This window comes from Arvicola amphibius, chromosome 12 (assembly GCF_903992535.2).
Source record: "Arvicola amphibius chromosome 12, mArvAmp1.2, whole genome shotgun sequence".
In the NCBI taxonomy this organism is placed as follows: Eukaryota; Metazoa; Chordata; class Mammalia; order Rodentia; family Cricetidae; genus Arvicola; species Arvicola amphibius.
In genome coordinates this window covers 165,064,800-165,079,690 of record NC_052058.2, presented here as the reverse complement: position 1 = coordinate 165,079,690, position 14,891 = coordinate 165,064,800, and the positions used below count along the sequence as shown (strand labels likewise).

The 14,891-nt window shown below is 44.9% G+C and overlaps 1 protein-coding gene across 1 annotated transcript; it reads right to left on the bottom strand.

The window, feature by feature from the left end:
• Nucleotides 1-946: 946 nt before the first annotated feature.
• Nucleotides 947-14,729, bottom strand: Thap12 (THAP domain containing 12). Its single transcript, XM_038314159.2, has 5 exons — nt 14,494-14,729; nt 11,711-11,831; nt 8,809-8,916; nt 5,826-5,862; nt 947-3,895 (listed from the first exon to the last, which is right to left on the bottom strand). Exons 1-5 carry the CDS (start codon nt 14,580-14,582, stop codon nt 1,977-1,979), a joined length of 2,274 nt encoding a protein of 757 aa, XP_038170087.1. The 5' UTR covers nt 14,583-14,729; the 3' UTR covers nt 947-1,976.
• Nucleotides 14,730-14,891: the final 162 nt, after the last annotated feature.

Below are 14,891 nucleotides of genomic sequence, written 5' to 3'. Positions count from 1 at the left end.
GCAATTCCCCTGCCTGAGTTCTTCATATACCACACCTGGCATGAAAACTCCTTTTTAACAAACTAGGGCTTTAGCAGTGTGCAGCTCTGGCAGAATGCTTGCCTGGCACGCATGAAGCCTTTACACCTTCCACAAAGCCCCAAGCTAGAGATTACCCAAACACAAAAGATGGCACCTTCACACACTTCTGGCTACATGGCTACGGTGGACTGAACAGGACCTACTTTGCAGCTACTGCTGTCTACGGGAATCTATTTGCTCATCCCTTCCACTAGGCTAGCCAAGTGACTCGCTTCGACAATATGTGGTATAAGTGATACCCCCTGAGTTTCTGAGTCCAGACTTTGAAAGTACCCTTGACCTTGGTGCCACAATTACATTAAGATCAAAGACCACATGGAGAGACCAACCATCCTACCTAGACACCAACAAATTTTCAAACAAAAGACAGAAAGCCCACATGACCCTTGCAAAGAAATCATTTAACCAATCTCAAAAGTGGAAAAGTGAAATGCTTTCTTTAAGCCGTTAGGTCTGGGCAGCAACAAGGCATTAAGAATAAATTATCTAGTCCTGACAGCACCGCCTTACGGTGGAGGAAACAGACCTTGGCTGGGACAGCCTGCCAGGCACAAACGACAGGCCACTGCTGACTGGTCAGTTCTCTCTGTAAAGACAGAAACACCGTGCAGATCGCCAACAACATAAAGTCGTTTCGTCTTTTATAACCTGCATAGGCAACGTGTCCTGATTTGACACACCCACGGGGCTTGACCCAGCGCTGCAGCAAATGCATTCTACAAATGCATTTTCCTACACCTTAAGCCACATACGGAAAAAAGAACTAGAAAGTACCTCATCTTGAATTGTAAATCATGAGGGTGATTATTAAATAATCATTTTAGGAAAATGTACAAGAATGTGTTCTGATGTCAAAATACCTCAATTTTTGAAATTTAAACAAAATTCACATTTTATTTAGTTGGAAATAAACTGTACAAAATTGATTTTATTCACCAAAAATAACAGTAATATTCTCTGTATTACTTTTTAGATAAACCACAAAACATTTATTTTTGAAGGTTTTGCTTATAAATCAAGACACGGCGGTAGACATAATCACGAGACAAGAAAACAGACAAGTCGGTTCCTGTATGGGCGCCTTTGCCTGTCTTCACAGCGGAGCAGAAGTGAATTTACCTGTGGAAAAGAGGGCTCGACAAAGGATGCAAACAGCAACAACCAGGTGGGCTGACAGTGCCTGGCTCTGCCGTTCACTGGCTCCTCTGAGGTCCTTCTTGTCCTGCACAGACTACAGAAACCTGCTTGCTGAGCTCACAGACTTCTGTAATTCCCGGGACTAATCATCATCACACAGTTGGATTCTGTTACTTTCTTTCCTTTCTTCTCTGCTCCTGCAGTCCTGAGGCTTGGGCTTGCACATGCTCAGCAAGTGCTCCACTGAGCTATCCCTGGCCCTTGCTTTTTTTTTTTTTTGAGACAGTCCCACTATGTAGCCCAGGCTGGACTAAAACTTATGATCCTCATGCCTCTGCCTTCCAAGTGCTGCTACCACAAATGTTAAGGACCCATAACTCCTACAGGTCAAAAGTCAATGGTGTACTTCATCGTAATACATATAAAATGTATCTCTCACAAATTCATTTTTCAAAGGCCTGATAACGCAACACCTGACAACTGAATCCACAATGATAATGTTGTATCTAGAATAACTTTAAAACAATTCCCGAGTGCCGCCAGCAGGGAGGCATTCTGACATTCCCCGTGCCAACTCCTAGAACAGGACAGGTGCGGAAGGCATGAGAGCTCACACGGGGCCAATACATGGTTACCAACAGCTAATGACGTTCCACTGGAGGTCTCGCGGCAAGGTGCGCGGGGTTGGCTAACCCACTGTCCCTTACGCCTTTCTTCCAAACGGCAAACACAAAAACGACAGTCATTTTAGAAATCTTTTAGGCATTTTCAATGGTTTCCGAATTATTCGTAGGAAGCTCTGGTTTATTTGTATAAAGTTTGATGTACGTGTCCACCATTAAATCCAGATCATGTTTTATATCAAAATTTATGTTAAGCAAAGCCAGATTACTTGACCTCTGGTCTGTCAGAGTGTTCCGCAGATACGCCTTGAGACGCCTCCGTCCATTCTCGTAGCGCTCGTTCTCAACCTTCATCACAGGGAGGATACACAGGACCTTCAGCAAGGCGTACACATTGGGGAAAAACTTGATGTCAGGAAGATGCAGGGCTTCGTAGATGGTGGACGGGAGCTCGATGTCTTTCCCTCTGTGCTTCCACTTGATTCTCCAACAGTGCAGCTCGGCTGAGAGCGTGTCAGGGTTGGGGAGGTCACTCCTGTACATGTCGGCGTGGTGCTCCTCGGATGTGTTGAACTTGAGCTGCCCCATCACCGAGGGTACCAGAGACAGGCATTTCAGAGCTTTGAGGTGCTGCTCAGAAAATATATCTTTCAGCTCCTGAATAATGTGCTCCACTGTGGGAACACTGAGGGTGTCTTTATAGTAGCTCTCTGAGGTGAGCTGAGATTCCAGGTTACCTTGCTGCGCCCTCCGGAACTTCCCTGGGAGTTTCATTTGAACGTCAAGTTTGGTTGCTAAGTTTGTGGCTTCCTCAAACCAAAACTCATGATAAACTTCGATGTTCTCCATCACCTCGTTAAGCGAATGCAGTACTGCAGTCAGGCTGCTGGCCGCAAAGAAGACATCCGAGGTTTGTCCCTGGAGATTCTTCCCAAAGGCTCTCGTAAAAGATAGCACGTTCTTAAGAACAACAATGGTAACGATGAAATCAAAGTCTGTCACTGCGCTGCAGAGGACAAATGCTCGCCCCGCTATGCAGTTCTTCCACCTGATACTCGTGTCGCTGTTTATGCCGTCTAAACACAGAACAAGTGCTTGCAGGAGATCCACCAAGACCTCAAAGGCGTCGTGCCTGCCCGTCCACTGGGAGTGGCAGATCTCCTTCAGTTCTTTCCCTCGCTCTTCGCTGTTCTGGAAAAGAACAGAGATCACATTGTCAAGTTCTAAGAGCAGCTGTGGTGACCGGTGGAAGAAAGAACAGACTTCCTCGATGGTCCCCAAAGCCACGGACACCCCGACCACAGGGACAGACTTCGCCAGCCACGCATTTAAGGCACAGGAAGAGCAGAGGGTGTAGACGGCCTGTGGGTATTTTTCTAAAAGTCTCGAGGCAACAACTTTCATCTTGGAAGAAAACCCACTGGACACAATGTAGGCCTGACCACGGCAATACTCCATATTCAACCCCCACTTCTCAGTTATCGTAGTGTGAAATTTCACAGCCAAAATCTCTGCATCGGCTTCATACGGCAGGAAGCCCACAAACTCCTCTCTCAGGTTGTGAGCTTCATCGACAAACCTGACCAGCACGGGCAGGTGCTCCTCTCCTGCTATGTCCACCACGTCATCTGTGATGATAGAGAAGAAGTGTGAGTCCCTCACTTCCCTGAGTGTCTCCTCCCGGATGCAGCTCTCGCAGATCTCCAGCATCTGTCTCTGTTGAGCTTTAGAGCAGAATAGCGTGTTCACCGCTGTGGTCTCAAATCGCTTTCGCAGGACCTCTTCTCCGGAATTGATACGGCACTCCAGCAAGGCCTGAAAGTTGTCTGGAGCAAAGAGGCCTTCTGGGACCTCATCAGCCTCGCGCCCGTCCAAGGGTATGTTCTGCTTCCCCATGAGAATCAGGATCTCAAACAGAGACTTGAGGTACTCTTTGTTCTCCTTCTCTTCGAGGGTGAGGGGCAACACGTTTCCATCCTGCTGGCTCCCCGCTTCGGCACTGGGGTTCTGAGCAGTGTTGTTAGTTTCCTGTTCTTGTTCACAAGTTTCTTCAACTGGAAAACAAAGGAACCACAGAAGACAAAATAGATTACAATTTTGATTGGCTAAATATTTAAAATCTACAAACTCATTCATTCACCATTAAAAGAACACCGACAGAATAGGACCCAAATTAAATTAGTAAAATGAAGAGAAAAGTGCTGTGGACAGACTTTAATAAGCATAAATGCTGTTATGAAGTAGGGACAACTTTTAATAACAGTACACCGTGAGAAGAGGAAGGTGAAGAGGGCAGTGTTTCCACCGGTATCTTACATCTCACGTGTATCACACTACTTTCTTCAGGCGGATGCCATCAACGCCACTTGACAAAGAAGGACAGTAAGTAACTCGCCAAGTCCCCAGATAAAATTACAAGGATAGAAATGAAACGAAACTCAGGATCCACAGAGATGCTGCCTCTATCTGTTAAGCCACACTTCTATATGGAAGCCAGCTCTACAAAAACCAACATAATACAGATTCGTATAACAGGGGTGAGGTTAATATTAGAGTATTAGCAAGCTCAGTCTAGTCTTTTCAAATCCGGACAGGGAAAGTGTCCTGTCTACAGTCACACAGGTCAGTAATGGTCCCAGGAAAAGAATTAGAATCTGAAGAATCATTTAAAACCCAGCTCTTAAAGTCTAGGTCTATGAGAAAACCACCAAAGATTGTACAGCATCCTGGGGAGGGACAGGAAGCTGCCTTTAATAATTACATGAGTTTGGGGAACATGGGCAAGGAAGGCACAGCAGGGAGCTGGTGCACATCCTCCAGTCAGAACTCTAAGGTGCAGAGCAGTCTAGGGTAAGCTGTGCTCAGAACTCAGCACGGATCCCTGAGGCCAGGGATGATCCCCCTCTCCCAGTGTACAGGGTTCCTCCTCTATTGCATACACCACCCAGAAAGAAAGAGGTTATCCTGGATGTTTGCCTTCCTTGCTGCCCCTACCTTCTGCCTCTTCTATTCCTTTACTTTCAATCAACAAGTATTAATTCTAGTGTATTATTTCAAAAAGATGCTTGATAAAGCACAAAGAATATAAAGTAAAAGCCTGGTCTCTCTCCTTTTGGATCCCATTCTGTATGTGAATCACCCACACACAAGTTCTTCTAGTTCTGGCCCTTCTGACTGCATAGTTGTCTTTCCTGGTCCAGAGTGTTCCATGGAAGCCTGGCCATGTTGTCATCTAATTACAAACTCCTCAGTGGTTCCAACTGCTAGCAACTCACAACACTGCAAGTTCTGAACTCTGCTCTTTCCTCTGGGTTCATCTGTTAAGCGCTATAGGCTATCAGAGACACAAACAACATCTAAATGAGGCTGTTTACTTCAACCTAGCAGCTTGTTTTGTTCTGCTCTATGTTTCTATCTTTCCTGCCTTTCTTTGCTGAGCATGTTTCCTTACCTATAAAGAAGGAAAATAGTATTACTTATCATGCAGCTACTGTGGGGACTAAACAAAGCACCAGGACGATAAATGGTATCAGCCAAAGCTATGCTATAGTAGCAGAAGATAAAGGAGGAGAGATGGTGTCCACTGGTAAGAAAAGAAGCAATTTCTAGCCCCATCCTTTGACGGCACAGCTTACACATCCAGCACCTACAGAGACTCTGTAACCACTACACCCAAAATACCCACAGCCAAGAAATAATCATGTTCCACGATGCGCACGGCTGGCTTTTCTGGAGCATTCCTTCCCTACAGGGACCCTAACCACACCGAGGGTCCCTGGAGGGGAGAAGGCGCTGGGCTCTGCACATTGTCATGTGCACAGCACAACAACTTTGCAGACAGAGGATCCTCCAGGCTGCAGGACAACGTCAACCACAGTTTTACACTCAAGGAAGGTTTTGGATACGAAATACATTTATTTGTTCTTACCAGGCCAAGCCTTTTAAAAAGGAATTCAAAAGTGAGTCATTAACGCTATCACTTACTTTTTTTCTGTTTCAGTGTTCTGATTTCATCTTCACTCTAAAAAAGAAGAAAAAAATTTAAGACTATCATCTTTAGTAAATCATCTAGACTTAAAAAAGCCTGTTCAGAGCAGAAAAAAAAAAAAAAAATCTCATTTAAGTTTTAAAGAAAGTGTCTCATGTACTCCAGGGTGGTCTTGAACTAACCAGCTGAGGATGACCTTGAACTTCTGATCCTTTGGCCTTTACCTCCCAAGTACTGGTTTATGTGGTGCTAGGAACCGAACCCAGGCCACCATTCATGCTACACAAGTATTCTGATCAGCTAAGACTACATCCCTAGCTCCAGAGAAAATCAATTCTTCACGTTGAATACATTCTTAAAACAGATAATAGAAAACCAAAACCATGTGATGTGCTCATGATTCCAAGCTTATAATGAAGTACTAGAAAAAAAAATCACGTGTTATTTACCCTACTTTCTCCCTAATGTATCCTAACCGGACAAATGCATACTGAGTGATAATGGAGAAGATACGCCACGGCACTCAGCGTCACATTCACGAGGACACGATGACTCCTCTTCCCAATCTAACCCTAAATGTCACAAAACCAGGAGGGTGCTGACCACAGAACTTCATGAGAAGGCCTAGGAAGCACAAAGTGAGGCTCCAGCTCAGAAGAGAAAGAAACAAAGTCTCTCTTTGTACCCCAAACCAACCATCACAGGTAGAACTTTCCAGATCAGTCTTTCATTCTCCCACCAACACTCTCTAGTGTTTTTATACACTCCACCACTATCTGTGGCAGGAAAACAGTGCCAACGAAAGCCAGAGACAGCTCTGGACACTGCCACTAACAGAACCATTATTAGCACGCTGGTTAAGTTGACAGCCCTCCCCAAGCCCAGAGGGCGCAGTTAAGGGATGGCAAGTGTGGAAGTGTGCCTGTCATGAAAGGCCAGCACAGGGAAGCAACAGCTGATGTGAAGGATCTCCATGTGAGTGTGAGCACTCATCCAGGTCAAATCCCAGAGAAGCGGAAGAGAAAAGACGAGGAAGCAAAAGTCAGCATGAGAGATTAAGTCCTGAGATGTAGACTCGTCATCAGACCACTCAATACAGGAACTGAAAATACACTATGGCACTTGTTTTTGTAATTGTTTTGGTGGTGCTTGGAACTGAACCCAGGGCCCCGCAAATGCCAGGCAAACACTGTAACACCTGGCTATATGTCTGACCCTGTTCAATAAAATTTAAATGTCCACAATAAAAAACTTCAGAAAAGCTGGACAGTGGTGGTGCACGCCTTTAATCCCAGCACTCAGGAGGCAGAGGCAGGCGGATCTCCGTGAGTTTGAGGCCAGCCTGGTCTACAAGAGCTAGCTCCACAATAGGCTCCAAAGCCACAGAGAAACCCTGTATAGAGGAAACATAATAACAACAACAAAAAAAAAAACCCTTCAGAAAATTCTCAGGAAGAATAGTGGACCACCTGAGGAAGCACCAGACTTCAGGGACAATGGAGACACACATACAAGATCCTGTGGTCTATAGGTACCCTCTGTGTGCTACCTAACATTTGAAATAAACAACATGAAGAGGATTAAAAAAAAACCTTTGAGGACTACAGAAGATTACAAAATACTGCAGCTAAGCAAGCATTATACCTCTAAACTGGCTTGGGATACACAAGTGAGCCAAAATATTCAGGAAGCTAGAAAAAGTTAAAAAAAAAAAAAACCAAAACAAAAAAAACGCCGCTGAAGTAATTTGGGAACAGAGAAAGTGAAGCATTAAGACATTCTAGATGAAGATCATGAACTTCTGGAAACACAATTAAACCAAGAGAAGAGAAAACCGAGAAACTGAGCAAGCAAACAAACCTCCCACCTATTCCAAGCCTGGAGCAGGGTCTACAACATGCGAATTTATCTTGAAACAAAACAACCTCTGAAGTGTTGGGGAATATTTTAAGCTGAGCTACTTTTGTTTATGTTGTCTTTGTTTAACTCTGTGAAGCTGTGCTACTGTGCCTGCCTAATTAGACCAACACCTGAAGTCTAACAAGGAGCTGAGTAAACAGGAGGAGGAATCTGGGAGAGGGAAGATGCCGGGGCCAGGCAGGCAGTCACCCAGCCAGAGGAGGAGTGGAAGTGTGAAAGTAAGGTATAGAGAAGTAAGAAAGGAAAAAGCCCAGAGGCAAAAAGTAGTTGGGATAATTTAAGAAAAGCTGGCAAGAAACAAGTCAAGGACTAGTATTCATAACTAAGAATAAGCCTCCGTGTGTTTTATTTGGGAGCTGGGTGGTGGACCCCCCCCCCACAAAAAGCCAAGAGAGTAAAACATCACACAACACTGAAGAGCTAACTTGTCTTCAAAACTAGATGGGGGGAGGGGAGGAGCTGAGTCAGTAAAACGGCTTAGCAGGCAACGGTGTTTGCCTCACAGCCTACCCCAGGCTCCCACGATAGGAAGGACCAGTTCCTGAAATCTGTCCTCCGGTGTCCACATGCATGCTGCCATGGCATGTGTGCCAAATGAATAATTATGTAATTGAAAATAATGTGTATATAAGGGTGTTCACCCAAGGTCAACAAAGAAAGGTAGGTTTTAGCTATCTGAAAGGTGGCAAAGGATTATAAAAGCACATATAATTTATACGACATTATAAACTTTTTCTAGACCCTGTCACCAATAATAGTGAAATTCTCCACTCTAAAACAATCTAGATCTTCTTGCCACCAGTCCCAGGAAAGCAATGAGCTCCTGGACTGTAATCAACAACACACCTTGTCCCAAGCCAACAACTATCAGCTGGAGGAGCTTTCCCAATTTAAACAGCACTACGACAGACTAATCATCTCAATAAACACGGCTCACTTCCTAGCACGCTACCTGGGAGACACAGAATACCACGGGAGAGCTGCTAACAGATGCTTCCATGCTTGATTTAAATTAATAGGATGTGCAGAGAGAGCAAAGCTGAGGAGCCAGAGACATACCAACTCTTTTATTCGTTTTCTGTGTCTGCTATGTGGATTGTTCAAATGACTGGTGAGATCAAATATTGTTGGTATGGCATTATCTCGAAGAACTGTACGATAAGGACTCTGAAAAAGAAAATGCATCAATCAAAAAAGGTCCTTCAAAAAAAAAAAGGTAAATAAAATTCTACATTAATGACTTCTTGGGAACTTCTTTACCTGTCTCTAAAGTACAGATGTGCAAATTCCGATGCCCTTCTGTTCTGTCCTTCCATTAGCTACCAAGTCTACAGGACTCACAGGTCTCCCAAGTATCTATGCCCTTTAATGTGCAATTACAACGCCCCCCCCCCCCACCTGCCATTCCCTCCACTGTTGTTAGTACTGGGAAATATCAAGGCACAGTAAAAACATGAACTTGACCAATGACTTTTTAGACTCCAGTTTCTTGATCTAAATAGGAGTCAGGTGTCAAGTAGATCACGTCTTCCAAAATGAAATTATTCACATACTAAGGATAACAAAATACATAATCACAATTCTGCCAACACTCAATTAGGCATTTCTAAACCTCCTTCTTGTCCCAATGATCTGATCACTAAAAAGGCACCTTTCTCTGCCCTGCTGTGTCTCACCAGAAGCTGGACCTAAACCTGCATAGTGAGTCTTCCATAGTGAGCCAAGAGGAAGCTGGGACAACAAGAAATTAATTAACGAGAGTAACTGATAAATGACTATTATTCCCACTAGTTAGTCCAAGGAGAGAGTGGGAGAGAGTGACTTATTTCTCTCTCCAGTTACATGGAAACACACATGAGTTAATTTACTCAAGCAGACTACATTTGAGGGACTGAATATTCCCCAATTAAAATCTTCCTGCTCCATTTGCTAATCTCTCTCTCTCTCTCTCTCTCTCTCTCTCTCTCTCTCTCTCTCTCTCTCTCTCTCTCTCTCTCTCCTCCACCCCCCTCTCTCTCTGGTTTTTATGAGTAGCTTTGGAGCCTGTCCAGGCTGGCCTTGAACTCACATCCTCCTGCCTCTGCCTCCCGAGAGCTGAGATTAAAGAGTGCACCACCACCAAAGGGCACAAAAATGCAATTTCTCAATACTTGGCTTCTAAGCGGGACTAAGAACTCCGAGTCTACCAAGTCTGAGCTGGGATTGGTATGGACAAAGCTACAGAGGAAAGTTCACCTATGATACCCTGGGCTTTTCATTTTTCTCACTAAGCCAAAGTATCAAAATTAAACACAATCAACATCAAATAGTTGGGTGATTGGGGGGATGGGAGGAGGGAGGAGATAGTATAAAAATTTTTCAAAATTCAAATTTAGCAGACAAAGCAAAGATCAGAAAAATTAGAATATGAATGAAAATTATATACTCTATACTCACTGATAAATACACATGTCAAAAGATTAAATCTAACTCACATGAACAATGCTAATTCCACATCACAGTTTACTCTTCACAAATTTAAAGGAACCACACTTACTCTAGCATGAGAACAAAGTTTTGGCTTTGGCAGAACTGCTCATGTATGCTAACAAGCTCTTAAATGCCAAACTAATGAAGCCAGCAGGCTCACATGTTTCAGTACAGTTATCATGTAAGCCAGTCTTCAAGATGCTCATTCTGCACACTCAGAAAGAACATGTCTCCCATTTAGGTTAATTTACTCAAGATGAAAGAATCATTTGGGAATTACAAAAAGCAAAACTAGCTACTCTATTTCTACTCTATACTCTGACTAAAGTCAGCTACATTAGTGAGTTATATTTTAAATTTCTCAGATTAATCAGGCTAGAATTACACAGTTAAAAGATGATATTTACTATACTAAAATTAAAAAATAAAAATACATGGTTTGTGTATTTTAAAATGATTCATGATATTTTAACTGCATGTCAAGAACACAAAAGTAGTTTGCCTTTAAAACATGAAACCTTTAGGCTGATCAGTATAATGCTTGTAACAAAGCAAGGTTAAAAAAAAAATCCCTCAAATATTTGTGATTAAATTGTTGAACCGGAATTGGCTCACCTCCCAATGACTTCATAAGTATCTGCTTCAATTAATATTGAGAAATAAAATAACCCAATCATTCTTTAGTTTTCTGATGCCTCTGCAAAATGTATCTGAAAAAAATATCAAAATAAATTGCTGCATAATAATATATAGTGTACCTTCAAGTCAAGTTTACGTCTATCCAAGCCTAATACAGAACGTTAGTTATACCTAAGAACGCTATGGATTTACCAAACTTTCTTGTTGGTTTCTGGTCCACACACATCAATCAAATCTGCCAGTTTCTTTTATGAATCACATTCTTTTGTTAGAGAATCTTAGAACATTAGAAACCCTAAGATTTTGTTCGGCCCAGAAGGGAAAGGTCCGGGTGTGGTGTAAGAATAGCTTCATGTTACCATGTGATACAGATTCGTGTTCTAGCTAGCCCTTAAAATTACACAGTGGGAACGAGGTCAGTGTTGGCTCTTAAGAGGACATTCAAGTCATGAACAAAAGCATCATCCCTAGGTGAGACTGCCATTCACAAGAATGCTCTAGAGAGGGGCTGGGGCTCGCTCAGTGGTGGATCTGCATAACATACAGAAGGCTCCGGGTTCTATCCCTAGAACCACATTAAAACAAAACAAAAAACTCTAGAAAAGTAGCTTGAAATGAACGGCCACAGCATCACACATGTACATATTCTGTAAGTTTAAAAGTTATTACCTCCAGTGAGGGGGGAGGGGACATCAAGAAGAGGGGTTTAAAAAGTCAAGTTTTTGAGAACAAGCAGATACTACTTCTAGACTCCAGACCTATCTTCAACCCAAATGGTATAGGCAGACATTTCAATAAAAAACTGACATTGCAAACCAGGCAGCAAGGGAGGAGAAGCCAAGCTATTACTTACAGTTCGACAGATCATAGAGGTCTCAAAGTGTTTGGCGCATAGTCGATAATGCTTATTTAGCTGATCGGGGGTTTTGTCTTCTAAGTCTGCTCTCCTACAATTTTCAACCCACTTCTGGCATCTATAAACAAAACCAAAATATAATTATGAAATATAAAGTCAAAGTTTAAATTTTAGCGTTTGAGCTGGGCATAGGAGCACACACCTATAATCTCAGTACTTGGGAGGTTGAGGCAGGAAGACTCTGAGTCTGAGACCAGCCTAAACTACATAGGAAACCTCAATCTCAAAACATGAGTAACCTGAGTCAGGCATGGTATATATATATTTTTTTGGGGGGGGGGGGTCTTTCAAGACAGGGTTTCCCTGTGTAACAGTCCTAGCTGTCCTGTAACTAGCTCATGTAGTCCACGCTGCCCTTGAACTCAAAGAGATTCACCTGCTTCTGCCTTGCAAGTGCTGGGATTAAACAAATAAATAAAATAAATACATTTGGAGCAGGCAATGATCTCTTTTAAAGGGCCACAGACCATATATACAAGTTTAGTTAAAATATATATAAGCATATTTATAAATAGACTTAAAACAGAAATCTGTGCCAAGTGTGGCACATGACTTTGATCCCAGCACTCAGGAAGAAGCAGCAGGCATATTTCTGAGTTTGAGGTCAGCCAGGGCTAGAGAGCAAGTTAGGGCTACAAGAGAAACCCTGTCTTGAAAAACAAAAAGCAAACAAACAAAACAAAATAAAAAAAAAGCCAAAAACAAAAAACAAGTATTGACAATGTAGAGAAAGAGAAATCACCAACTGGAAATTAATTTCTGTATGTAGTATAAAGATAACTAATTCCCCCAGCACAGGGGACAGAACCTGGGACCTCACGTATGCCAATCAAGGTCTTTAGTGCCGAACTCCATCCCCTGGCTGAAGACACCTCTGGAATTCCCACCAAGCCTGTCACAAGTCTGTTGTCAGATGCCGCATTACGAATGAAACTTTTACTATTCCCCCAACAAACTGTATTTCCCAATCTTCCTTATGTCAGTAACTGTTTTATGTTAAAAGCCTCAGGAGTCTGGGAAAGATGGCTCAGTGGGCAGAACCACTTACCGGCCAAGCCTGGGGATCTGAGTTCAGATCACCGCACCCACATGAAAAGCTGTGTCTGCAGCTCTAAACCTATGGGAGCAGAGACAGGAGGCTTGCTGGCCACTAGCCCGGCTACAGGTTCAGTACCCACACTACCCTCATACACATACATAATCTCGGGAGTTACCCTTGACTGTTTTCTCTTATAACCCACATCCAAACTATTGGCAAATCAAGTTGGCTTCATCACCAAACTTTATCTAAAATGCACAGTGTGCCTCTTCCTCCTCTTCGGATTTGAACTACTGCAACAGTCGATCCCTGGTCTTCCTGCCTTCACTTTTGCTCCCCTACAATGAACAAGCAGCCAGAAATCCCTGGGAGAACCTCTCTCAGCTCTAAATTCTTCCACTTCACTCAGAATAAACCCCAGAGTGTTTCCCACGGGCAACTTCCTGAACAACTTGTGACTCCCACACACACCTCACCAGCAAGCATGCCTTGACTTCACTCTTCCTGTTTCCAGACTTCCTAAGATATTTCATGGATGTCCCCTGCCCTAATTCAACTCTTTGCTCAAATTCACTGTGGTGATACTTTTATTGTTCCCTCTGTTTAAAATAACAATGTGCCTCTCTTGTTATATTTTTTTTTAAAAAATGGATAAGTGAGACAAGATCTCAGACTGTAGCCCTAAATGTCGTGGAACTTGCTTTAACTCAGGCTGGCTTCAAAACTCAAGCTAATTCTCCTGCCTCCTGAGAGGAGTTGGGGGGGTGGGTTTAAGTCACCCGAGGTGGGCTCAGAACTCAGGTCTTCTGCAAGCGCCCCAAGTGCTCTTCAGCTGCTCCCTGGCTACTTTTAAACTCTTCCAACCTCTGCTGTATTTTTCTTCAGGGTATTTTCTCATTTGGGGGCACACTACTGTAAATATTTTACTTGCCAATTTCCCACCACTTGAACGTAACCTCTGAGAGCAGGGACTTTTCACTGGCTCATCTGTTACCCTGCGCTCAAACCAACTTCTACCAATTGTAGGCTTTCGATAATTATTTGTCCAACTAATAAATAGCATGCTACATTACAACGCCTGTTGATAGATCCGCTCCCTCCACGGATTAGGCGCTTTCTGCGGTTCCTGACAGCATTCCCAGGGTCCCCAGCACCTGACGTGAGTACTCCAAACACGGCTAAAGCACTGACTTTTAAATGAATGGACCAACAAGAGAGCCCCGTGAAACGCCTGCAGCCTATCAATCACACACAGTCTCTACGCCTCTCAGAGCACGACCCGGAGGATGAGCTGCCCCAGGGGAAGAGTGAAGTTTCAATACCTATTCCCACGCCCTCACACGCGTCCCCGGAGCTCCCCACAATAACCGAGGGAGACAGTGAGTAACGGTCTGCCTTTGAACGCTGCGAGCGATGACAACCCCGAAGGGGCAGCAGTTTTGACCCGATTGAAGATCAAAGCAAGCGGCCCGACTCCAAACAGAAACACCGTCCCAGGAGCAGAGGCAGGGCCGCCGGGACCGCAACCTGGGAGTCCTAGCCTTCCGTTGACAGCCAGGAAAACGAGCCGGACGACCGACGGCCCTCGGCGCCCCCGGGGTGGCAACCTCTCGGCCGGGTCCCCGAGGGCGCAGCAGCGCACGTGCGCCCGACTCCCCGCCGCCGCGCCCCGCTCACCTACCTGGCCGGGTCCCGAGGGAACCTGAAGAAGGCCAGGTCGGACTGCGTGCTCTTCCGTGTGCAGTTCGGGGCGGCGCAGAAGTTCGGCATGGTCGTCCGGCCACCGGCCGGTCCAGCCCTCCCCTCCCCGCCTCGTCAGGGCAGCAGCACGGCCGCCCCGCGGGGCCGGGGAGGGGAGCTGGGCCGGCCGGCCGGCCGGCTCCGCCAGGCCGCGCGCGCGGAGGAGGGGCTGGCAGGCGAAGCAGCGAGGGCCAGGAGGGGCGCGCGGGCCGAGGCCGGGCTGGGGCCGCGGCTCCACAGTGCTGTGAGCGGCCGGGAGGATTTACCGCCGCCGCCGCCGCTGCTGCACCTCCAGCCCGCCCGGGACGCTGCCGCCTCCTTCCCACAATGCACCCTGGC